The sequence below is a fragment of the Cibotium barometz genome, chromosome 62 (genome assembly GCF_041138505.1).
Source record: "Cibotium barometz isolate CiBa-2024 chromosome 62, ASM4113850v1, whole genome shotgun sequence".
In the NCBI taxonomy this organism is placed as follows: domain Eukaryota; kingdom Viridiplantae; phylum Streptophyta; class Polypodiopsida; order Cyatheales; family Cibotiaceae; genus Cibotium; species Cibotium barometz.
This window is the reverse complement of record NC_141107.1, coordinates 1,004,154-1,029,919: the sequence shown is the minus strand read 5'-3', so window position 1 is coordinate 1,029,919 and position 25,766 is coordinate 1,004,154. Positions and strand designations below refer to the sequence as shown.

Below are 25,766 nucleotides of genomic sequence, written 5' to 3'. Positions count from 1 at the left end.
CATTAGTCACACCGGCATTGATGTATGGAGCAGCAGTATGGGCGCCAGGCCTTGCTACTCATTGGTGGACACAGATAGAGAGACCACAGGCCCTCATGATGGCACGCATGATACGCAGCAAACCGTCAGTACCTCATGACATTATCCGAGCAGAGTTTGCTGCGCCTCCTATGATGGTAGAGGCCATATTTCAGACTATATGCCTGCTAGACAGATTCAGAGAGATGCCACAGGACAGATTATCATACAGAGCTTTTCAGGCATCTAGACAGTTGGCTGAGGCAGGAGACAAAGGATCATGGTATGCACAGGTCACACATTGGTTCTCACAGCATGGCCTAGACATGGATCATCTACCACCATTCCAGTATGACAGGGAGGCACCACATATCCGTCTCTCTCATAGTGAGAGGAACAGAGTATTGAGACAGGATCTATGGCAGCTCTATACACGAGAGACATGGATATCGCCTACACAGCCTCTTCCACCGAAGATGCTATACTACAGAGATCACTTCATGAGTATCACTGATGATGGATTTATAGAGAGGCCTAGATACATGGAGGGCTTTTTACCACACGGCTGCCGAGTGGCTATTGGTCAGCTCAGAGTTTCATCACACCGATTGGAGATTGAGACTGGCAGAGCAGCACGGATCCCCCGAGAGGAGAGGGTATGCAGATTGTGCAGAGAGGAGGTGGAGAGTGAGGAGCATTATATATGCAGATGCAGAGCATATACAGCCATCAGAGAGAGATATTCCCTTTTATTCAGAGAGCCACATTCCCTACGCCAGATCTTTGAGACAGCGGACCAGCGCATACTGGGGAGATACATTCTAGACATACAGCGCCACAGAGAGACATTATTACAGGCTCAGACAGCTCCAGAGGGGGGGCGACAGACACAGATTACTACATTTTTTCAGAGATCCATACCCCTCCCAGCCCCTACACGGCAGGGAATTACTCTCCAGAGAGCAGAGACACTTAGAGCCCGCAGGAGACAGAGGACACCTGGCTTTCGGACACCACGCCTATACCAGAGAGAGATGACAGAGATCAGAGCTCAGTTTCACAGAGAGGGTGCGGAGCGACTGGCTCGCTTCAGAGCACACCCAGGCATGTTCTTCAGGGAGCTGTGGACACCCCCTTCACTGATGTATACCATTTTATACCCCCAGTATGGTACAGGATGGAGCTAGCTAGGTTGCATATCATGATTGTATACTCCATGCATATAGCTTTGCATTCTCCTAGTAATAGAGCTCCATCCCCTGCACACCCAGATTCAGCTTTTTTATTCAGTACTTTTTCATTTTGTTGGGATGACAGAGGATACCCCATACAGGTACTCCGATTTGTCTCATAGGCCGAGTTCGGTCTTTTGGAAGACGTTAATAAAATCTTTCTTTCTTTCTTTCTTTCTCTCTCTCTCTCTCTCTCTCTCTCTCTCTCTCTCTCTCCTCCCTGCCTGTGGGAAGTGATTTGGAGGAATGGCCCCGAGTCTCCAAGAGAAACTCGAGGCCCTCGAGATGGCAATGAAGGCATTAATCAAGGAGAACAAGAAGACATCCGATTCCAACCTCAATGAGGTGGAAAACAAACTACACAAGCACATCATAGCTCTCGAAGCACGGGTCACGAACCTCGAACAAGAGAACACGGCACTCAAGGAGGAGGTGAGTGCATTGAAAGTGGAAATGGTAGCCATCAAGAATGCTGAGAAGGAAGAAGGGGAGATCAATGACAACACTCTCACGGCCATTAAAGAAGAGATCTCCAAGGAGATCACAAAGGACATGGAAGGAAAGCTCGAAGCCAAGCAGTCAAGATGGGTCGAGGTGGTGAAGAAGAACATCCGTAAAGAAGTGAGAGAGGAAACTCAAAGGGAAGAAAACCAAATCATTCACACCACCATTGAGGAGGAGAAGATGAGGCATGCCCGCCGCCTCAACATTCGAGTCACAGGTATAGCTGAGACACCCGACTCCACTCCCGAGAAAGATGGACAGCTTCTATGCATGAAGCTCGGCTACAAGGAAGAGCACCCTCTCCCCTTCACCAAAGCATGGAGAGCCGGGAAAGACTCAACACGCAAGCGAGCCCTTATCCTACAGTTTGCAGGAGAGACGGAGAGGGTCACCTTCATGAGGAAGAGGGTTACACTACGGGGTTTAGAGGGAGCTCCTATTTTCTTGGATGATGATCTCACGAGGATGCAGCTTGAGCATAGGAGAACTTGCATGCCACGAGTCTTACACGCGAGGAGAGAAGGCAAGAAGGCCTTCTATCGCGATGGTCGGGTCATCATTGATGGCCGGCCCATGGATTAGTGGTTTGGGGCCTATGGGACACAGACCAGGCCACTGACAGCGATACACATAGCAGTATGGAACTGTAATGGTTCACTATGGGTGCAGCCTGGACGACTGGAGCATGTTATGGTGGGGAGAGACATCATACTTCTGACAGAGACACATCAAAGCCCAGAGAGAGGGCTACCTCGAGTAGAGGGATTCCAGTGGGAGTCAGCATACAGGAGGACCACACGCCAGGGTACCTCGAGAGGGTCGGGGGGGAGTAGCAGTCCTATTCAGACGAGAGCTACAGGGGAGACTGAGAGTGGTAGCACAGGATCCAGAGGCCAGATACATGTGGATCAGCTTACAGCTCTCACAGGGCAGGGTTATATACATAGCTCTATGTTACTTTTCTCCATCAGGATCCTCCTATGTCATTACAGAGGACATGCCACAGGAGGAGGAGATAGGAGCCTCGCCATACACTTGTCTGTCAGAGGAGATTATGCATTATTCTACACTAGGGGAAGTATTTCTTACGGGCGACTTCAATGCCCACACACAGAGCAGACAGTGTGAGGTGTATGACTATGATGACATGGAGATCCTCCACCCTGTGGATCCAGAGGAGATAGGGGCTAGTCGGGCATCAGAGGACACTGGACCAGACAGAGGACATTATGGGGACCACTTACTAGAGTTGGGAGCCAGGCATCGTCTCGTTATTTATAACGGGATGCTACAGTGGCCGGGATCAGGAGGACTGACATGCTTCCCACATGGGGGTCATACACGGACCGGAGGCACGGTGGTAGACTACATTATGGGGTCTTTGGAGGCATCACAGCTTGTCACCTCATTCTCCATTCCACCTCGTCCTATTGGGGCAGATCATACATACTTGGCATTTTCACTAGCCGGATCACCAGTATCACCAGCCCCCCACATACCGACGCCACACACTACCATCTACTTCACACATGACATGGCAGACATATACACTGGCAGAGTAGAGGATGGGCTCCTACTCATGGATCCCCTGGCATCTATGGATACCATTACAGCCCAGCTCGCATCACTCCTACACACGGCTGCATTACAGAGCTTCCCACATCGTGTACACTCAGGAGAGCCTGCGAGACCTGGGACTATGCCCCAGAACAGATGGTATGATGACGAGTGCAGAGCCCTATACTCACGACTCCGCATACAGAGAGCCTTGGGAGCCATCACAGAGCAGGAGTCGAGGAGAGAGATGAGGAGACTTACTCGCCGCAAAAGGCGGGCCTTCGCAGAGATACAGGAGCTAGAGATCTTTCATTTCTTCATGAGTAGAGATAGCCCTGTCTCATGGCGGCACTTCAGAGAGCCCCGGACCCCGACACCTATTGCAGACCCACAGACATGGCACACATATGCAGAGGGTCTATACCATGCCCCACAGCAGCCACCTATACCTCAGCCACAGGAGCCTCGACCTACCACAGCTAGCTTCTTTACCCACTCGATGGTACAGGAAGCTATCCGCCGCCTACAGCATGGACGGGCCGCCGACCATATGGGCCTGCAGGGTGAGCATCTCATATATGCAGTAGATTCTTTAGCTCCTTTTCTTGCACACCTGTTTAACAGGGCACTAGCAGAGGGTTTGCCTGCGGAGTGGACGATGCACACCATTGTGCCGATTCACAAAACAGGGGATATGCTCGATCCGAGCAACTACAGGACGGTTATGGTTTTTCACGTGCTGGCAAAACTCTATGGTGCAGTGCTGGAGCAGGAGCTTAGCTTATATGCTGAGCGAGCAGGTTTACGCTCATCAGGGCAGGCAGGCTTCAGGAGAGCTTTCTCTACCACTGACCATGTATTCACTTTGAGATGTATGATGGATCAGGCCAGAGTGAGGAAGAGAAAGCTCTATTGTTGCTTTGTGGATTTCCGCAAGGCATTTGACACAGTACCACGAGAGAGGCTCTTTCAGCGCCTGCAGTCTCTTGGCATACCAGCAGATATGACATGGGGCATCTATGCATTATATGAGCAGGTTTTTGGGCGAGTCAGATGTCCAGGAGGTATGTCCGAGACTATTGCTAGCACCATTGGTGTGAAGCAAGGATGCCCACTTTCCCCCACGCTATTTGGGTTATACATTGATGAGGTGGCTGACTTCATTACACGGGGAGGCGGAGATGGAGTTGATTTAGCAGGTACCTCAGTACATATTATGCTCTATGCTGATGATATTGTATTAGTGTCTGAGTCCCCAGGTGGTCTATAGCAGCATCTACATGCATTCCATGATTTCTGCACACAGAGGGGTCTTACTGTGAACCTTGGGAAAACCAAGGTTATGGTCTTTCATACATCGAGACAGGGCAGGAGTCAGCTGACATTCACTCTCGCAGGATGCCAGGTGGAGGTGGTGACATCATACGTGTACCTAGGGGTTACCTTCTCTGCAGCAGCCACACGCTTTACCATGGGTTCAGCAGCCAGAGCTAGATTGACACGGGGATATGCAGCATTGGCTATGCTAGAGAGACAGTGCCACCAGGCGCATTTTCAGGAGCCCCGGACGAAGGGGTGGCTATTTGACACATTAGTCACACCGGCATTGATGTATGGAGCAGCAGTATGGGCGCCAGGCCTTGCTACCCATTGGTGGACACAGATAGAGAGACCACAGGCCCTCATGATGGCACGCATGATACGCAGCAAACCGTCAGTACCTCATGACATTATCCGAGCAGAGTTTGCTGCGCCTCCTATGATGGTAGAGGCCATATTTCAGACTATATGCCTGCTAGATAGATTCAGAGAGATGCCACAGGACAGATTATCATACAGAGCTTTTCGGCTGAGGCAGGAGACAGAGGATCATGGTATGCACAAGTCACACATTGGTTCTCACAGCATGGCCTAGACATGGATCATCTACCACCATTCCAGTATGACAGGGATGCACCACATATCCGTCTCTCTCATAGTGAGAGGAACAGAGTATTGAGACAGGATCTATGGCAGCTCTATACACGAGAGACATGGATATCGCCTACACAGCCTCTTCCACCGAAGATGCTATACTACAGAGATCACTTCATGAGTATCACTGATGATGGATTTATAGAGAGGCCTAGATACATGGAGGGCTTTTTACCACACGGCTCCCGAGTGGCTATTGGTCAGCTCAGAGTTTCATCACACCGATTGGAGATTGAGACTGGCAGAGCAGCACGGATCCCTCGAGAGGAGAGGGTATGCAGATTGTGCAGAGAGGAGGTGGAGAGTGAGGAGCATTATGTATGCAGATGCAGAGCATATACAGCCATCAGAGAGAGATATCCCATTTTATTCAGAGAGCCACATTCCCTACGCCAGATCTTTGAGGCAGCAGACCAGCGCATACTGGGGAGATACATTCTAGACATACAGCGCCACAGAGAGACATTATTACAGGCTCAGACAGCTCCAGAGGGGGGGCGACAGACACAGATTACTACATTTTTTCAGAGATCCATACCCCTCCCAGCCTCTACACGGCAGGGAATTACTCTCCAGAGAGCAGAGACACTTAGAGCCCGCAGGAGACAGAGGACACCTGGCTTTCGGACACCACGCCTATACTAGAGAGAGATGACAGAGATCAGAGCTCAGTTTCACAGAGAGGGTGCGGAGCGACTGGCTCGCTTCAGAGCACACCCAGGCATGTTCTTCAGGGAGCTGTGGACACCCCCTTCACTGATGTATACCATTTTATACCCCCAGTATGGTACAGGATGGAGCTAGCTAGGTTGCATATCATGATTGTATACTCCATGCATATAGCTTTGCATTCTCCTAGTAATAGAGCTCCATCCCCTGCACACCCAGATTCAGCTTTTTTATTCAGTACTTTTTCATTTTGTTGGGATGACAGAGGATACCCCATACATGTACTCCGATTTGTCTCATAGGCCGAGTTCGGTCTTTTGGAAGACGTTAATAAAATCTTTCTTTCTTTCTTTCTTTCTCTCTCTCTCTCGGACACCTTCTTGAGCGAGCTTCAGCCCCAGCCACCCCGCCCCCTCTGTCGCCAACCAACCATCACGATTTTCTTCGGGACCCAGGAGCAGGAGGACACTGATATAGTGGATCTTGTGGACCCTCCACGAGCTGCTTCGGACCTACCTCGCGGGGAAGTCACTCTCTCCCGTTGGCCCAGCTTTACTACATTGGGTGCCTATGCGGGATATTTTAGGGTGATATGAGTGCTGGACACTTTTTGTTTTGGGATCAGATCTGACATTTCAGCTCTTATTACTTTCTTTGATTTTTATTTTTAGTACCCATGATAATGTATTTCATGGACATGATGTAACCTTTTTGGTCTCAGGTCATTTTGGCCTTTTGTAGACGTTAATACAACTTTCTTTCTTTCTTTCTTTCTTCTTCTTCTTCTCTCTCTTCCCATGCTGATTGATTGTTCTCGGTATTTTTTTTCAAAGAATTGAGAAACCCAAGGGATTTTTTTTTTGAGTGAGACCTAATGTGCTCTCCTCTTTCTTGCAGATCTGGTGTGTTCTGCTTGGTGATGAGGTTGCGTTTAGAATGCATTGGCCTTTGAAGGCTGAGTTGCTAGTAAACGGTGTTTACTAAGCCCTAAACTTTCCTTTCGGATTAGAGACAGTCTACATAGCAGCTGCGAATTTATATTGTCTTTGCCTGAGCTTGTTGGTGCTGCATGGTAACAGGTGTTTTTGTTCGTGTAACCAATAGACCAGGTCAGCAGAAGCTAGGAGCAAATGGGCGTGATGATGGACCTGTGGTAAGGTTTGGCTACAATTTAGCTCCAAACATCAATTAACATTCTTAAATGATCAAAGAGTTTGCTTTTTGGTGCCTGGTCTTGCCTTAGTTCTTTGCATTGGTCTATTGAAGTACCCTGACATCGTATTGCAGATAACCGATCATACAAGGGAGGGTTTAAATAGAATATCTTTTTCTGCCTATGATGGAAGGAGTTTCTGCATTGGAGTTCGAATAATTCATCGCTTGACGGTAGATCAGGTGTGGCTTAAACGCCAGTCACTGGGTCTTAAGAATGTAGGGTGATTTTGCAGGACTAAGATTTGACTTTGCAACCATTTCCAGGTTTTTAGCCACATTCAGAGGGAAGGTGAAAGCTTTGATACGGCACTTTGTCGTGTGCGCCGCTGCATTATTGGTGGTGGTGGTGGGGTCGGTGATGATAGTGATAGTGATCTTGAAGTTGTATCGGAATGTATCACTGTGAACCTTCGCTGCCCTGTAAGACACCTTAATGGCCACACTTTTACAATTCATGTTTGTTATTTCCAAGCTGCTAGTGTAAAGTTTTTGTAAACAAGTCTTCTGTGCATTGGTCATGGGAGTGCCTGCCAACTATCACTGCTTTGTAAGGCTATTGATTTGTGTGTGTTTTTTCCCACATAGATGAGTGGTTCCAGAATGAAGATGGCTGGGAGGTTCAAGCCTTGTATGCACATGGGTTGTTTTGACCTACGCACATTTGTGGAACTTAATCAGAGGGCACGCAAGGTAATGCTTTACTTGTTGCCTTATGTTGTTGATTCCATGGATGAGCTGTTCCAAAATATTGCTAAGTGGTATTGTCTTGTTCATGATAGCTTTCCTTGGATTGGCTGAGATTTTTATATATATATATTTTTTGGGCAAATACATTCTTAGGCAGGCTAGGGCCAACAGGTGTTCAAGTCAAGGGTGCACACAGCCACCTCTTTTGGATCAGTTATGGACTTAGTGTGAGAATCCTTGAATCATAGCTCATCGGGTTGCACACGGGCTTGAACAAGGCCTGCAAAAGCTTACTCAGCTTGCATCTAGGTTTTGGTTGTGGCCACGGTCTTGTTTGCCTATTGCATATGTTTCTGTTTGCTGCATTCATCCCCTCATGATGAACATGAAGATGTGTGATATATAACCACCAACTCTATTTGCTTGTTTCAGTGGCAGTGCCCTATCTGCTTGAAGAACTACTCCTTGCATGATCTCATTGTTGACCCGTTTTTCACTCGAATAACTAGGGCGGTAAGAGTGAATGATTGTTAGCATCCAAATTTTTGGTCATCTCAATTCTTTTGTCATGCAAAGCTCTAAACAGTTAAAAAATTTATGCAATGCAACACTTTACAGTTGAAAAGCTATGGAGAAGATGTAACTGAAGTTGAGATGAAGCCTGATGGCTGCTGGCGTCCTAAACTAGAGGGAGATGCTAAGTTTAAGGAGTCCTGGCGCTCACCTGATGTTTCGATCAGCTTAGCAAATGGTGAAAACAAGTCCACAAACTGTCAAGGACTTCTAAATGCTGTGAAGGTAGAGGAAGGGGTTTCAGTTGAACGGGTGCCACTCAAGATAGGGTTCAAGAGGACACGGGATGGGAATTGGCAGGTGAATGGCATCCCAGGCCATGCAGGCTTGGCAACAAGCAATAACATGCTTGGACATAATCTCCAAGCTATACAGAATGGGACAAGGACTCAAAGTAGTGCCTCAACTGCTAACAATGAGGATTCTAGTGTAAATCAGCAGCCCAATGAGCCCCTTCATCAGTTCAAAAGGGATGAGGTTGAAGTTAACTCAATGTTTATTGAAGCACCAGCAAATGCTTGGCCCAATGGACTGATTGGTGGGGATGTAGATCAGGTTAAAACTCCAGAAATCATTGTCTTGAGTGACACAGAGGAAGACAACGCAAATCAGTACAATTTGGGAGCCGGAAGATTGGCTTCCTTCCAAATAGCTCCTGTGGCCGAGATACAAGGTAATGATAGAGGGCTTGCTTCGGATTTTGGGACAGGATTCGTTCATGGTGGTTCTGAAACAGCAGTCCGCTTTACTGAGGTGGGCTCTTTTCAGGGGAACACAACTGTACCTTTGGACTTATTTGGAACCAGTAGGGGGTGTTTGGCCCCTCCTTTAGATCAAGACGATTTTTGGCCAACAGAGGCACATAATGGCCCTTTTGAGCTTTTTAGCTCTGCATCAGATGTTTCTACGGCACCTCAGAGCTGCCACCTTCCTGCTTGTCCCACTCCTCTGCTGGCACCCAAACCAGTGTACATGTTATCAGGTCAACAACCCAGGGGAAATTCCATGCTAGAAACAACTTACACTGATTATAATGGAGAAACTCAAAGTTTTATGGGACAAGCTTACCATGGTCAAGCTATAGAGGGTACAAATGGATTGGCTTCAGCTGATCCATCTTTGCGAATTTTTCTACCTCAACAACCAGCCAGATCTGCAGTTACGCCTACTGTACGGGAGCCCCTGGTGGCTTCCAATGATGATGGGTGGTTCTCTCTAAGTTTGGGTGGATGTGAATCGTTTCCCAGTGCTGTGGCTCCTCTATGTGCACCATCTCATGAAAGAACACAATTTGATCCTCTTGTTGACTCAGGTGGGTCTGCATGGCTAATGAATTTTCTGATCAAAGTAAAAATATTAATTGTTGAAGCAATTGACATCTCCAAGGTTGTTAGCATATATGATTTGTAAGCACAGATGGTAAATATGCTGTCTTTTGTTTGGTTGGCAGCATCAGCTCTTCTTGACTTGAGCAACCATGGAACACGAGCAGATGAGAATACCTTCACACACAGAAGAGTCAAAGGCAGTACTGTAGACCAACCTGCTAATCACCCAAGGAATTACTTTCGAGTAGATTCTGATTCTGATTAAAGCGGCAGGAGCTTTTACTTCTTCTGAACTGGAACTCTGCAAGGTCCTTTGCTCTTTGGTAATTTTTACGAATGAAACTCTTGGTAGTGTACAGGTACTTCGTGCAAGCACTGTTATGCAAGAGTATTAGTCCTTTCATAGATGCATTGTTTTCCTTTCCCTAGCCAATTTTTGGTGTTGGATAATCTTCATGATTATTTTGTTACGCTTGTTCTTGTTGAGTTTTAGGGTCAGCTTGGACTTGCCATTGATGTGGTGTGTACAGGTTGAGTATGCATGAAGCCCTTGAGCCAAGAGGGAGCACTGTGTCAGGCCTGAATTTGCACTGTGGATGAGGGCCTTATGCTGTCTACAACTTCCCAATATCTTTTAACAAGTTGTAACAGTGTGCCATGCACATACTCCATGTCACATGTAGATATCTGTGCTCTAATAATGCTCTTGCAGTTTTGTTTGTACTCTTCAAATCAGATACAAATTGTACAACATTATTTGGCCCCACATATTCCACTGCCTCACTCCACATTTCTCAAACGAACAGGTGTTTTTTGGTGCACACCACATTCTGTGGATTTATATGTACAAAACCTTGCCCTGGCATGATGCAAGGAAACCCACCAAAGAGTGGTTGTGTATATTACTCCAGCCATTTCCCATCAATGATACCCCATAGATGTCCCATTTTTCTTTCAGAGGAACAATGTCATCATTAATGCTAGAGACATCATCTTGCAAAAGTCTCTCATGCAATGCGTCATATTGGGTGCTTCATAAGTGGGCCCAAAGCCTGCAATTTCAGCCACCATCTCCTTGAAGAAAGGAGATCTGGCCACATTAAAAGGGATACCACATGAGTAAAAAAAGCGGGCAGCAACAGCTGTATCTACTTGTGCTTTCCTTTGAGGATGCCATGCTGTATGAAGGGTGCTTTGTTTGCCTTTTGTTTGGGAGGGAGTACCATGAATGCTGGCAGAAGATGCTCCAAATATGGTGGTTGCATTATCTCAACTCCTTGAGCGTTGGCTGCGTTCATGACCCTTAGTGGAAGGATGTTCACTTGTAGGATTTGCTGGAGTTGCAGATACAGCATGAGTCTCTCTTTGGCTCCCTGGAATTGGGTACATTTGATAATCATGCTGGATCTTCACAGCTTCAGCTGTGGGGATCTGCTTACACTTTTGAATGCCATATCCACTGAGAACAAGTAAATGGGTTTTTGCAGGATCAGGAGTCCCACCCCTCTCAAGTTTCCAATACCGGCATTTAAACCTCTTGCAATCGGCTCTCTTGCTGCCATACTTGGTCAAAATTTCCACTTGTTTTCACCAATAATCAGCTTGGGTCATCTCCTTCTCTTGTTTGCCTTGAGCCTCCATTGCGTCAAGATATATTGTCCAAGGCTTAAGCCTCTAGCTGAGGGTCGAAACTTGATCAAATGAGAGAAAGAAAGAAAAAAAGATATATTACACATCTACTAAAGACCCAATGGACCTATTAGACTGAAGTGATACAATAATGAGAGAGAGAAAGAAAGAAAGAAAGAAAGATTTTATTAACGTCCATGGAAGACCCCAAGGGCCTATGAGACCAAAAGTAATACAATGGTACCATGGATATACTGAGCCATGGAAAACTGAAAGAAAAAGTAAAATGAAAACATCTGACAGTACATGTGATCAAAAGATGATCCTCTGTAGAGTGAGATATGCTGTGGTCAGCTAATGTCGATACCCGCCTCGGCCAGAACCGATCTGATGGTGGAGTGAATGTCAATCCTCTGTGATGGGAGTGTGACATGTCGGCGGAGAACCTCATGAATCCGTCTCTGTGTGGTGGAGGGTCCTAATGCTCTGGGTTGGGGATGTCTGGCTCATAGAATGGATCGAGCTCTCTCACTAAGAACTCCTCTGGGGCATGGAGCTGGAGCATGGGTACGGGTGGTGGGCTCTGATGTCATAGTAGAGGAACTGTTGTGGGCAATAGATTTTGATGTGGATGTATGTACCACAGAAATCTGTGATGGCTCTCTGTGTGTCCTGCCAGAGCCGGGGCTGTCTCTCAGCATGCTGCCTCAACACTACATCCCTGTGTCGTTTGAGCTCCATCAAGTACATGCCCAAGCACCTCTGATCCTCAAATTGTATCACCCGTGTGAGTGGTCCGAATCCCTCTCGGAAGAGGCAATGGAATCTCCCCCGTATCTCATAGTAAGCCGGGCAACTGAGCATATAATGGGCCTCATCCTCTAGTGCTCCTGTGTTGCATACTGTGCATGTGCTCTCCTCATGTGGCATATCCTTAGCTCTGCCAGTCTCTACTTTGAGGCGGTGGGAGGATACCGTGAGCTGGCCGATCGTGATATGCATGGCATGTGACACGTGTATCTGTATGTATCCCGGGATCTCAAAGAATCCATCCTCGGAGAGTCTCAAGAAGTGATCTCTTTAGAACTCACACTTCTTACCAATCTCTGACGGAGACACCCATGTTTGGCGTATGTGTAGCCCGAGTAGATCTAATTGGATGATCCGGTTGATCTCCTGACGTGAGAGATCAAGGTATGGGGAATCCAGGCTATACTGAAACGGGGGGAAACGGTGCATCTGTATGCCATGTGCATGAAACCACTCGACTACCTCATAGTACCATGCATGTGTCGGTAATGGTGGTGGCCGTGTCGCTGAGGAGGAGGGCAGTCCAGCTCGTCTCAATCGCTCCCTCTCCCTCTCGCCATATAATCGCATAGTGGACTCTAGTGCTAGTCGTGGGAGGCGATCTCTGTCAAGCGTGTATACATGCTGAATATAAGTGACAGTTTGAAAAAGGGCATCTGTAACCAGTGGGGCCACCCAAACTTTGCATGTAGAATGTCATTTGGTACAGATGGCTTATTCCTGATCATGCGTGACAACATCATCACCTGTAGCCTCTTTATGCTCCTCCAGTGATCCTTACCTAGGCCAAGGCCCCAGAGGGCTACACCATACATAGCTGTTGGTCGTACTAGAGTATCAAACAAGGTTGTTTTTGTACGGCGTAGGACGCCTTATTGTACGGAATACCGTACAGACTTGTACGGATTTTTTTAAGGAATTTTTTTTTCAAAAATGTTTTTTTTTTTTTTTTTTTTTTGGGGAGGTAATGGTCTATTTTTTGCTTATCTATGGCTGTTTGAGCTTCCTCTGTCTTCCCTCCTTTCTGAAATACTCCATATCTGGACTTGAAAATACCTAAGTTTATAAGTATTTTTTTAAAACACTGTATTTTATCGTACGATAAGAAAAAAATTTAATATCGTACCGTATTTTCCCGTACGGTATCGTATCACACGAACTGTACGGTATCGTATCGTACGATTTGTATGGTATCGTACCTGACAACTATGGTATCAAAGAGCCAGCACTTAGTGCAGGGTTCTTGAAAAATGTGCCTAGAAACGCTGTCTCTCCATACGGGCTAGGGAGGCGTGCCCCCTCGCAAGTCGGTCAATGGCAGCTGTGGTCATGCAAAACAAAGGGCCTGTAAAAGTGACTCCTAGATACACATACTTCTGCACAATCCTCACTGGGGCATCATTGTATATGAAAGAAAATCGTGAGGCGACTGCATAAGATGTGTTGAAGACCATAACCTTGGTTTTGCCCAAATTGACCGTAACGTCTCTGACCCTGCACAATCTGTCCAATGCATTTAAGTCTTTCTATAAATCCTCGGCTGAATCTGAAATCAAGACAATTCGTCATAACCTTGGTTTTGCCCAAATTGACCGTAACGTCTCTGACCCTGCACAATCTGTCCAATGCATTTAAGTCTTTCTATAAATCCTCGGCTGAATCTGAGATCAAGACAATTCGTCAGCATATAGCAATATGGGCACTACTGTCTGAGCCAATGGTGAATCTCTACCTCCGAAACTATCCACAAATATTATGATCTCATCAATGTATAGGCCAAAGAGTGTAGGTGACAGTGGGCAGCCCTACGTAACCCCAATAGTGCCATAGATATCTCCCGAGGTCCCACCGGGTGCACATACTCGGCCGAGTATTGCCTCATATAGTGCCATCACACACCATATCATCTCATGTGAGAACTGGAGCTCCTGCAAGCGTCCTATTAGATGAGATCGAGGGACGGAGTCAAAGGCTTTGCGGAAATCCACAAAGTAGCAATACACGTCTCTTTGAGGACCTCGCCTCCCCTATGATAGGCCGTAAAGTAAAGATATGGTCCAGCGTGGAGAAGTTTCTCCTAAAGCCTGCTTGGCCTGATGCTCTGTTTCCCATCCTCTCTGCCATAGAGCTCATCATGTCTTCTAGTACTGCCCCATAAATTTTGGCCATTGTGTGACCAATAATGATAGTCATGTAGTTACCCGGGTCCTTGGGATCTCTTGCTTTGTGGATGGGGACAATGGTGTTGGTAGTCCAGGAGGGTGGGAAGCCTTCACGGAGTGCTCTGTTAAAAAGACTGGCAAGAATGGGAGCCAATACGTGGTCCCGGCGGGTGAAATCTTTTGCGCGTAGATCCTCATGATCTTTTGCTCTCCCATTATGCAGCTTTTTAAGAGCCCTAGTGACATTGGGGGAATCAAAGAGATACGATGTAGGCCTAGGGATGTGTGACATTTGTGGTATAGGCTGGTTTGGCATTCTAGACATACAGTGCCACAGAGAGACATCATTACAGGCTCAGACAGCTCTAGAGGGGGGACGACAGACACAGATTACTACATTTTTTCAGAGACCATCCCGCTCCCAGCCCCTGCACGGCAGGGAATTACTCTCCAGAGAGCAGAGACACTCAGAGCCCGCAGGAGACAGAGGACACCTGGCTTTCGGACACCATGCCTATACCAGAGAGAGATGACAGAGATCAGAGCTCAGTTTCACAGGGAGGGTGCGGAGCGACTAGCTCGCTTCAGAGCACACCCAGGCATGTTCTTCAGGGAGCTGTGGACACCCCCTTCATTGATGTATACCATTTTATACCCCCAGTATGGTACAGGATGGAGCTAGCTAGGTTGCATATCATGATTGTATACTCCATGCATATAGCTTGGCATTCTCCTAGTAGTAGAGCTCCATCCCCTCCCCCACTCATTGTACTTATTGCACACCCAGATTCAGCTTTTTAGTTCAGTACTTTTTCATTTTGTTGGGATGACAGAGGATACCCCATACAGGTACACCGATTTGTCTCATAGGAGTTAGGTCTTTTGGAAGACGTTATATTATGCTAGAGCTCCTAGGATGATTACGACTCCAGCCATTTACTGTTGTACTTACTGTCACTTTTGTACTCCCCCATAATCATGTATTCATGTATCCATGTACTCATGTACCCCATTTTGACTAGCAGCATTAGCTTCCCACTCTCCCTAGTTGCTGCTTCCGGATGCTCCCTACTGATGTATTGTAGGGCTAGATACTTACCTTCAGTTCTTTCTTTTCTTTTCTAGACAGTGTATCAGATGTCACATGGTTGTAACTTTGGTCTCATAGGTCACTTTGGCCTTTTGCAGCTAGCCCCAGAGTATAGCCGCACTAGAGGTACACTGATTGATCGGGCTATAGAGCTGGGGCGGTCCAGGCGCCCCAAGATGAGAGGCCCATCTCGACACCGGCGGAGACTACAACAGAGGATCAGGACCATACTAGCACGGCATGGGAGACGTCCAGTCAGAGTACTCACCATGGAGGACATTGAGGATATCTGCCATCGACCGATGAGAGACATCTTTGGGTGATGTGTATGATGCTTAACTTTGTTGCTGGAGTTTTCCTCCCAGATGTTATCCATTAGGAGCTCCTAGTACCGTACTTTTCCTCATAGTTATTTCAGTTTCAGTTAGTTGTTTTTAGCTTTTCTTACACAGACATTGTATCAGATCGACCAATTGTTGTAACCTTTTTGGTCTTATAGGTCATTTTGGCCTTCTGAAGACGTTAATATATCATTTCATTTCATTTCTCTCTCTCTCTCTTCTTCTTCTCTCTCCCTCTCTCTCTCTCTCTCTCGGAGACACGGGACACCTGGCTTTCGGACACCACGCCTATACCAGAGAGAGATGACAGAGATCAGAGCTCAGTTTCACAGAGAGGGTGCGGAGCGACTGGCTCGCTTCAGAGCACACCCAGGCATGTTCTTCAGGGAGCTGTGGACACCCCCTTCACTGATGTATACCATTTTATACCCCCAGTATGGTACAGGATGGAGCTAGCTAGGTTGCATATCATGATTGTATACTCCATGCATATAGCTTTGCATTCTCCTAGTAATAGAGCTCCATCCCCTGCACACCCAGATTCAGCTTTTTTTATTCAGTACTTTTTCATTTTGTTGGGATGACAGAGGATACCCCATACAGGTACTCCGATTTGTCTCATAGGCCGAGTTCGGTCTTTTGGAAGACGTTAATAAAATCTTTCTTTCTTTCTTTCTTTCTCTCTCTCTCTCTCTCACCTTGACACATTCTGAGATTAGTAGAGTCATCAGACATGACCTCATTCAGTTGGACACTAGGAGGACATGGCTAGAGCCCTCACAGGAATTGGGGACGAAGATGGCTTTCTATAGAGACCATCTTCACCGCACCACTGAGGATGGCTTTATACTTAGACCGAGCTACATGGATACCCATCTGTCTCATGGATTGAGGTGCGCCATTGGGCAGATCCGCACCTCCTCACATCAGTTAGAGATAGAGACACGTAGATTTAGAGGCATACCTCCAGGGGACAGGATTTGTCAGATTTGTTGGATAGAGCCAGAGACGGAGGAGCACTACATCTATTGCTACACTCCTAGTAGTAGAGCTCCATCCCCTTCACCACTCATTGTACTTATTGCACACCGAGATTCAGCTTTTTAGTTCAGTACTTTTTCATTTTGTTGGGATGACAGAGGATACCCCATACAGGTACACAGATTTGTCTCATAGGCCGAGTTCGGTCTTTTGGAAGACGTTAATAAAATCTTTCTTTCTTTCTTTCTCTCTCTCGATCGAGAGACCACTTGTGTCCATGATCTCCAGGATGATTCGGGCTAAGGCCTCCGTACCCCATGAGATTATCAAAGCCGAGATGGGAGCACCACCGATCGTAGTCGAGGCTCTTGCCAGATCAGTGTTCTTCATTCATAGCACCTAGGAGCTTCCCCGAGACCGGTATGCACAACTTGCTTTAGAGTCCTCTCATCAGCTAGCCATGGAGGGAGACACTTCATGTTGGTATGCGCAGATAGCATCCTGGTTTGAGCTCCATGGATTCAGTTTAGACAGACTTCCACCCTTCCAGTACTCTCTGGAGGCACCCTTTCTCACCTTGACACATTCTGAGTTTAGTAGAGTCATCAAACAGGACCTCATTCAGTTAGACACTAGGAGGACATGGCTAGAGCCCTCACAGGAGTTGGGGACGAAGATGGCTTTCTATAGAGAACATCTTCTCTGCACCAATGAGGATGGCTTTATACTTAGACCGAGCTACATGGATACCCATCTATCTCATGGATTGAGGTGCGCCATTGGGCAGATCTGCACCTCTTCACATCAGCTAGAGATAGAGACAGGTGGATTTAGAGGCATACCTCTAGGAGACAAGATTTGTCAGATTTGTCGGACAGAGCCAGAGACAGAGGAGCACTATATCTGTCGCTGCACAGCATACAATGAGATTCGAGGGCGCTACCATTGCCTTTTCAGAGAGGGATTCGGACCACTAGCTAGAGTCATGCACTATTGTGATCAGAGATGCTTGGGTTTTTATCTCCTGGAGATCCGCAGGCTCAGAGAGTCCATTATCAGGAGCAGACGCCCGACTGGCAGGGAGTCCACAAAGAGACAGATTACTGACTTATTTAGAGGGACTACCCGAGTATCCATGGTACCATTGTATTACTTTTGGTCTCATAGGCCCTTGGGGTCTTCCGTAGACGTTAATATAACTTTCTTTCTTTCTTTTCTTTCTCACCACCTGTACCCATGCTCCAACTCCATGCCCCAGAGGAGTTCTTACAACAGAGCTCGACCCATTCTGCAAGCCAGACGTCCCCGACCCAGAGCATCAGGACCCTCCACCACACAGAGACGGATTCGTGACGTTCTCCGCCAACATGACACGCTCCCATCACAGAGGCCTGACATTCACTCCACCATTAGATCGGTTCTAGCTGAGGCGGGTATCGTCGTTAGCTAATCACAGCATATCTCACTCTACACAGGATCATTTGTTGATCACATGTACTATCAGATGTTTTCATTTTACTTTTTCTTTCAGTTTTCCATGGCTTAGTGTATCCATGGTACCATTGTATTACTTTTGGTCTCATAGGCCCTTGGGGTCTTCCGTAGACGTTAATCTCTCTCTCTCTCTCTCTCTCTCTCTCTCTCTCTCACCGCCCTTGCTCAGGTCCCCCAAGCCAGCAACTAGGGGGATAGCACAATGAACCTACAGGAGCTGGAGGCATACATCAAGACAGTGGAGGACAACACCAAGAAATTACTGGGAGAACAGAAGAAGGTGCTGGACAGGGTTCTGAACCAACATGAAAAACAGTTGGAAGGCCTCCGCGAGGAGATACAGGGAAAGAATAAGAAGATTGAAGAACTGACAGCCCAAGTGAACCACCAGGAAGAAGTGATTCAGATGTTGAAAGAGACCCAGCTGCAACAAACAGGAATGCCAGAAGCTGCCCCAATGATAGGGGAACTCCAGGCAGAAATGGAAGCCCTAGAGGATACGGTCAAGGACCATACAGTGGAGGAAGGGGAACTGAATATTCAGGAGGGTTTAAGGACTGACTTGAAAGCTGCGAGCGATAAGCTGCCGGAAGAACGGCAGACCACTAAGAAAGATTGGGTGGGGGTGGTGAAGAAGCACAAACCCCCTGTAGAGCATCATACATGAGACTCTCGAGGAGGAGAAACGCAGGAAGGATAGGGCCCTCCATGTACGAGTACGGGGACTACATGCGGGGGCTTACCCAAAGGAGGATGCCATGACACTTTGCAAGATGCTAGGAGTGGACGGGATCGCCCCCCCCTTTGCAGATATATGGAGGGCAGGAAAGGATATGACACGAGAGCGACCCCTCATCATTAGATTCCCTGATGCCACCAGCTGACAGGCGGGCTTCCCTCAAGGGCACACAGGTGTACATGGGAGATGATCTCACTCCGGCACAACTGGCACACTAGCGTGAGGCGATGGTGATTGTTCATGACGCCCGTAGAGCAAGCAAGTGGGCGCGAGATTCTCACGGGCAGGGATGCCATTTTTTATACAGAGACATCAGAGCTCTGAGAGGGGCTTACCATACATAGCCGGGTATGAGTAGGAGTCATCTTTTCGAGGCGAGACCCGCACATCGGGAGGAGTACCGGGGGGGGGGGGGGTTAGCTGTCCTTTTTTTTTCCGAGAAAAGATCCTTCCATTAGTTATATAAAAACGCCCGTAGGGCTACAAAAGATCCTCTCCTGCTCACAAGAAAAACAGAGCAGTGAACAAAGCAAGGCAGCCTGGGAGACTCTCCCTAGGTGCTGAAAAGTACAAGCATCAGTACAAAGAACTGAGGGGCTAAATCATACAATAGGACGGGGGAAAAGCCAAACAGGTGGCCTGTAGTGCCAACGGGGGGACCTCGCGTGTAGGGTATAGAAGGGGCCGCTGCACCAGGTGGTGTGAAAGGCCTGGCGCCGCAAGATCGCCTCATCTGAGTCGCCCCGGATGCGGTCATACTGTCCTCGCAGGGTGTGGATCAACTCCTGCCAAATCCCCCGTACAGTCTCTGCTGGTGGCTCCAGTCTCCCCTCAAAGGCCCTGAAACACTGGGCCCTCCAGGTGAACCAGATGGTGAGGCTGTTGAGGAGCTCCCATCATAGATCCCTCTCCTGTGTCCAGCTGGCGGACGAGAAATCCGGTGAAGGAACAAGGCGAGGCTGGCCCCTAATGAATCTGATGGCATGACTGTCCTGCTCCGTCTCATAGCGCATAGCAGGCCCTGACGAAGTCGACCAAGCAGCCGCACCCCACGTATACATACCCTCTGGAGAGAGGGGGGCCAGAATACGCAGCATCCGCAGCCAAATCTGCTGCGCCTGAGGGCAATCCCATAGGCAATGTCTCTGTGTCTCCATAGGGTGGCCGCATCGGACGCAGGCCGCCGGAAGACCGCTGTAGACAAGCCAGGTGCCAACTACTGAGCCCCTGTGGTGGGCGACCAGCCACTGGAAAGTCGAGATCCTGCGGGCCTGTCGACTAGCCTAGAGCCGGGCCCAAAAATCCTCCAGGAACTCCTGTGAGAGTCCCTGTAGCCGCCAGTGCCCCGCTGCAACTCGAGAGACCATCCTCCTCGCCGTCAAAATATGCCGCCCCAGCCGAACAGTATACTGGAAAAAGGTGATCTCTGTGGCCTCAAGGGATGCATAAGGATCATGCCACTCGTACTCCCTAGGGTCCCACTGTAGCCGGGCCAAGGGGCGCGCTGCATATGCCCATATGCGCCAATCCAGGAGCACATCTGCAGGGTCTGGGTCAATATGCCACTTCCGAGAAGCGGCGGCCACTGCCCGTATCCTCTGAAAGGTGCACTCTGCAACCAAAGGCGACTCCACCTCCACTCTCTGAAGTCTGCCCTCATCCTGAATCTCATAGTAGAGGCATCTGCCATCCTCAGTGCAAGCTCTGACAGCAATCAGGATCTCCAACTATGTAAAGGCTCCCATCCATCGTGGGGCCACAAGCTCGAGAGGCGTGAACCACTCCTCTGTGAGTGCCTCCTGAATGTCATCCCTCATAATTAGCCCCCCTCTGAAGTGACTCAACTTCTCCACCTGGATCTCCTCTGGGAGACTGCAAAAGGCCTGCCAGTCTCCAAAGCTACGTGCTGGGTCTGTCGCCAAAGGTCCCCAGGCTAGACGAGGCCGAGAACCCAGCATATGACCCTGCTCTGTGCGAACCGTTGGGCTCCATATGAGCGGCTGTCTGGCCCGCTCCTCAACACAAGAAGGAGGTCTCTGAGAGAGCCCCGGTCTCAGTTCCTCCCAAGCTCTCAGGATGCTCAAAGCAAATCTGTCCTCCCAACCTCTACTGAGGCCTGTTCTCCTCATCTCTATGAAGATCCATCAAATCTCTGGTGCCCAAGTGCCCCCTGCTGGGGGAGCCCGAGCCTGCAGCCGCTGCAAAAGAAGCTCTTTCCAAGGCTCAGCGCTTGGAAGCAGCCCCCGAACAATAAGCTTCCCCAATAAGGCTCTGCTCTGATCGACTGGATCTATAATGCCCAAGCCTCCCTGGGCCAGCGGAAGTGTAATAACTGCCCAAGCAACCTTTGCCCGAGCTGACTGACTGTCCCGCCCGGACCAAAGAAAGTTCCTGATCAGCCTGTGCACTTGGCTGATGCAAGAGCTCGAGAAGATCCAGCAAGACGTAATGTACCACATGGTCGCTAAAAGCACCTGATTTGCCACCACCACCCTCCCAGCCAAGGATAGCCGAGCTGTACTCCAATACAAAAGTTTCTTCCGAATGCTCAGAAGAAGTGGGGCAATTTGCTGCTCAGGTGACAAATCTAGTCCAATTTGGCATCCCAAATATCGCAATGTTGTGCCAGGAGGAATCCATCTAAAATCGGGGTCTGGGCTCCATGCCGGAGTGGGAGCGCTACTGATCCAAAAGGCCACTGTCTTGCGCCAATTGATCAATGCTCCCAAAGCTGCACTAAAAACCTGGAGCGACTGCTCTGCGCAAAGAAGATTGGCCTCCTGGCCATGCAAAAATAAGCCCGTGTCGTTAGCAAACTCAGCATCGAGCAGGTCCTCCTCCCGGACTGGGAGCTGGAGTCCTCTCAAACCAACCTCCTCTAGCGTCAAATACATGCTCATAGCCTCAGCAAAGAAGAGAAATAGAAACGGGGCGAGAGGACACCCCTGACGGACTGATCTGGTCAGCTCAAAACTCGGCCGAATATCATCTGATACTCCCTCCCCCTTGGGGATAAGAAAGATCAAGCCCTCTGAGAAGCTCTGTGGCATCACCCCAGTGTCCAAAACATACTGAAAGCCCTTGCGGAGGCCTGGTCCCAAAAGGTCCCAATAGCGCATAAAAAAGGCAGGCGTCAATCTGTCCTCCCCTGGGCAACTATGGCGCGGCAGGACCCTCAAGGCCTAAGCAAGCTCAACCTCTGAAAGAGGCTCACCCAGAACTGTACGCATACGATCTGTGACCCTCCTCTGCACATGGGCCCACACAGTCTGTCTGCAAGCATCCCGAGCCTCAGTGGCTGGCTCCGCACAAAGCAGGTCTCTATAGAACCCAGTGGCAATGTCTCTGATCTCCCCGGGCTCAGTAGCTACCAATCCGTCCGGCCTCCCAAGCTGACGGACTCCTGCTCGAGCATGGCGGGGTCCAGTGATCTCAAAAAACTCCCCAGTCACTCTATCACCAAGCTGCGTCCATTGAGAGGCCTGGCGACGATAATAAAACTCATGTCTCTGCTCCTCTGCCTCTCTAACCTCCTGGCGTGCCTGGCTCAGCTGGGACGCCACCCACTCACATGCAGGCTGTTGCTCCTGAAGGCGCTGAAGCGAAGCAAGGCTGTGTCTCAGCCGATGCTCCCGCTCGCGAGTCTCTCTCAGCCGTGTCAAAGCTGCAGAGTGCAGAAAAGAGCTAAGCTCGATAAGTCCCTGGGCACAGTGGCCTGCTGCATCCTGGTCAGAGCACTGACTATCATGCCAGATCCTCTCAATGTCCTCAGCGAGACTAGGATCTGTAAGTACCCTCTCTGGGATCCTCAACTGCAGGCTGGGCTCTCGTGTCCGCTCCTCAAATGTCAAAATAACTGGCGCATGGTCTGAAAATGAGGTGCCAGCGAGAATGCCAACGGAGCCTCCTCGCTCCCCTAACCAGTCGCCCACATAAAAGCGATCAATCCGTGATAGATTAGTCCCTCCCTGCCGGCGATCCGACCGAGAGAAACTAAGACTGTCCTGAGAGCGGGAGAAGGCCCCATGCTGCCATGCATCAGTGATCCTCAGTGATATGCAAAATCGCTCCCAAGCTGCAAGCTCCGTGCCGTGCACTGTAACATGACTGCCTCCCACCCTATCGGCCGGGTCCTCAAGCATGTTGAAGTCTCCCCCGACACACCAATGTGCGGCCTCTGGCAATGCATCCGTAACCTGGGTCCAGAACTCTGCTCTAGCACTAGCATGGTTGGGCGCGTAGACGTTGAGCACGCCCAAGAGCTCATCATGCATCCTCAGAATGACATACTGTGCTCTACGAGGCACAATGATCCCTCGATCCACAATGGCCTGCCGCCATACATCTGCAATGACCATGCATACTCCTCCCTGTCCACCCAAAGGGCCAAACCCTGCAGACCAAAAGGTGTCCCATCTACCAGGCATCACCAAACCATACCTCCGGATCCTGCTCTCACCCAAGTGGTGCTCCTGCATCATCAAAATATCAATACTGCCACCAACCAGGCATCTCTGCAGCTCCTGCCTCAAGCAACCACGATAGCGTATATAATGTGCTCCGCCAAGGCCCTGTACATTCCATGAGATGATCCTCATGGATGACCTGTTGAGGTGGATGCTGTCTCAGCCATACGGCGGGCCTTCGCAAGCGGCTTGGATGGAGAATATGGGAGCGGCTACGAATCTGCCCACCCGGTGTGCTGCAAGAATCACGGATCAGGCACCAGTGGCTGTGTCCCATGGCGACTGCCTCCCACTCAGACAAAGCAACCTCATGTATGCATACATATCCAGGGTCGCATGCTAAGTCTGCCACTATGCGAACAACCAAATGACGAATCCCTGAGGTATCCACACTCTCGGGATCCAAGCAAAAATGAGCCAACTCCCATAGTCGGCCTATCACATCTGTCACCTCCAGATCACTCACATGGTGGGAAAACTCAACTGCCTGAGTCTTAAAAGTGCTAAGAGCGAGCTCCAAAGTCCACTCCCGGTCGCATGGGCCACAGAGAGGGAACGAGAAGGCCACGGTTGACTCAAGTGCCTCCTCCCCGCGGGCTGGTGGTATCACTACATGAACTCGGATGGGTGCTGGCTCATGGGGGCCCTCTGCTCCAAATAGCTGTGTGAAGGAGTAATCAAAAGCCTCCGAGCGTTGTCTAGTGCCGAGGCGACTCAGCCGACTGCGGATAGATGATATCCGTGAAGCCCGAATCGGCATGGTAAGTCTCCTCTGCGGTGCTCGATCAAGGTCGGTGCTCAGAGCCCTTTGGACTGCAGGTGAACGCCAGGGGACTGCCAGGGCCTCCCGGGGAGCTGAGGCGGGCGCCCGGGGGGGGGGGGGGGGGGGGGGGGGGGGGGGGGGGGGCGATGGGGGTGAAGAAGGAGCCGCTGTGCCGAAATCGGAGCGGGGGCGGGAGGCGGCGAAGGTGGAAGCGAGGCGGTAGGGGGGGCGGGGTGGGGGGGTGCTGGCATCTCCTGGTCCTCAGTCGTCGCAGGGGTCTCCTCCTGGAGGGGAGCAAAGCTGTTCCTCACGGGAACCCAGTGATGCTGAGACTGTGGATGCTGCTGCATCGGTCTCTGGGCGTGCTGCTGTGGCTGTCTCCCTCGACGGCGCCCCTGTCCAAGCTGCCACTCCGAGGTCTCGGTGGCCTGAGCAGGTGTCCCGGAGGCTGCCTGCCGAGCCGCATCTGTGGGCGTGCCATCAGGGGCTTGCTGCTGTGGTGAGGGTCGGGGTCTCCTACGGGGACAGGCCTTGGCCAGGTGGCCGACCTGCCTGCAAATAAAGCATTGGTTCGGGAGCCCCGAGAACTCCACTCTCTGATCAATCCATCCCCCCCCTATCCTAGGTAGCTGAATGACCTTCGGAAGGGAGGAGATGTCAAGGACCAACACTCTGACCGACGGTAGCCCAACTGCTCTGGCCACCACTGAAGCTGCTGTGGGGCTAGTCTCTAGCACCGAACCCACCAATGCTCCTAGCCTAGAAAGGAGCGGCAGGTACTCGCGGCGGAGTCCAGGGAAGCAAACTGTAACACGGAAAAGGCGCTCTCCCTGCTCGGTAGCTGCTGGGTCAAAGCCATGTTGCCAAGGTCTGAAGAATGCCCGAGCACCCCTGATGTCTAGGGGACTCATGGCTAGGACCTTGGCCGTGCTCTGGGCTGTCTCGAACTCAATCTGGTAGTGACCACGGCCCAGTAGCTGAATGTCCAGGATCTTGCCCACATCTGCAAGAAGGCGGGCCTGGAGAAGATCCCTCTGCTGGGGCGAGTGCCGACTATACGGCAGATGGTGGAATGTGCCTGGAGGCGTTCCACCTTTGCGGCGAGGCTCGCTTCCTCTTCTGGCGAAAGAGAAAGCCTGATGGGGGTATCCTCAGGGGCGGGCGAGGGGGCTGCGGGAGAGTCCCTCTGAGGTGGGGTGGGAGGAGCCTCCATCAGTGTCTGAAGCTAAGTCGAAGGCGGAGCGAAAGCGGAAAGTCCTGCAAGAGCCGAGCTGCACACAAAGGACGGAGGGGGAAGGCGGAAGGCAAAAAAGGAGGAGACTCCAGGGGGTGAAAAATCAGAGAAAAAAGGGGGGGGGGGGGAGGCAAGGCGGCGAAGACAAAAAAAGCCCCTAGGGGGAGGCGGAAAAAGCACGAAACAGGGGGCAGGGGGAAGATAAGGTGACGGCAGCGAAAGGGGGGGCGGGGCGCTGAAGGAAGATGGGGGCATGGCATATCAACCATGCCAATGTCATAAGTGCGAAGTTGTCATCTT

The 25,766-nt window shown here is 49.8% G+C and overlaps 1 protein-coding gene across 11 annotated transcripts in view; it reads left to right on the top strand.

The window, feature by feature from the left end:
• The window catches only part of LOC147603999 (E3 SUMO-protein ligase SIZ1-like), a 108,796-nt gene that overhangs the window by 57,656 nt on the left and 25,374 nt on the right, over window positions 1-25,766 (top strand). For 2 of the 11 annotated variants that reach the window (XR_015265430.1, XR_015265426.1), the window contains exons 9-16: window positions 6,852-6,927; window positions 7,034-7,107; window positions 7,242-7,349; window positions 7,434-7,589; window positions 7,755-7,859; window positions 8,289-8,369; window positions 8,475-9,741; window positions 9,886-10,080. Coding sequence is in view for 2 of the 11 variants with exons in the window: in XM_086795410.1 (XP_086651536.1) it covers window positions 6,852-6,927; window positions 7,034-7,107; window positions 7,242-7,349; window positions 7,434-7,589; window positions 7,755-7,859; window positions 8,289-8,369; window positions 8,475-9,741; window positions 9,880-10,022 (2,010 nt within the window). In the remaining 9 variants the exon portion in view is untranslated. Of the gene's footprint in view, window positions 1-6,851; window positions 6,928-7,033; window positions 7,108-7,241; window positions 7,350-7,433; window positions 7,590-7,754; window positions 7,860-8,288; window positions 8,370-8,474; window positions 9,742-9,879; window positions 10,117-10,287; window positions 10,407-25,766 lie in introns of those variants that run through there. The other 9 variants (XR_015265429.1, XR_015265425.1, XR_015265428.1 and 6 more) reach the window with 5 other exon arrangements.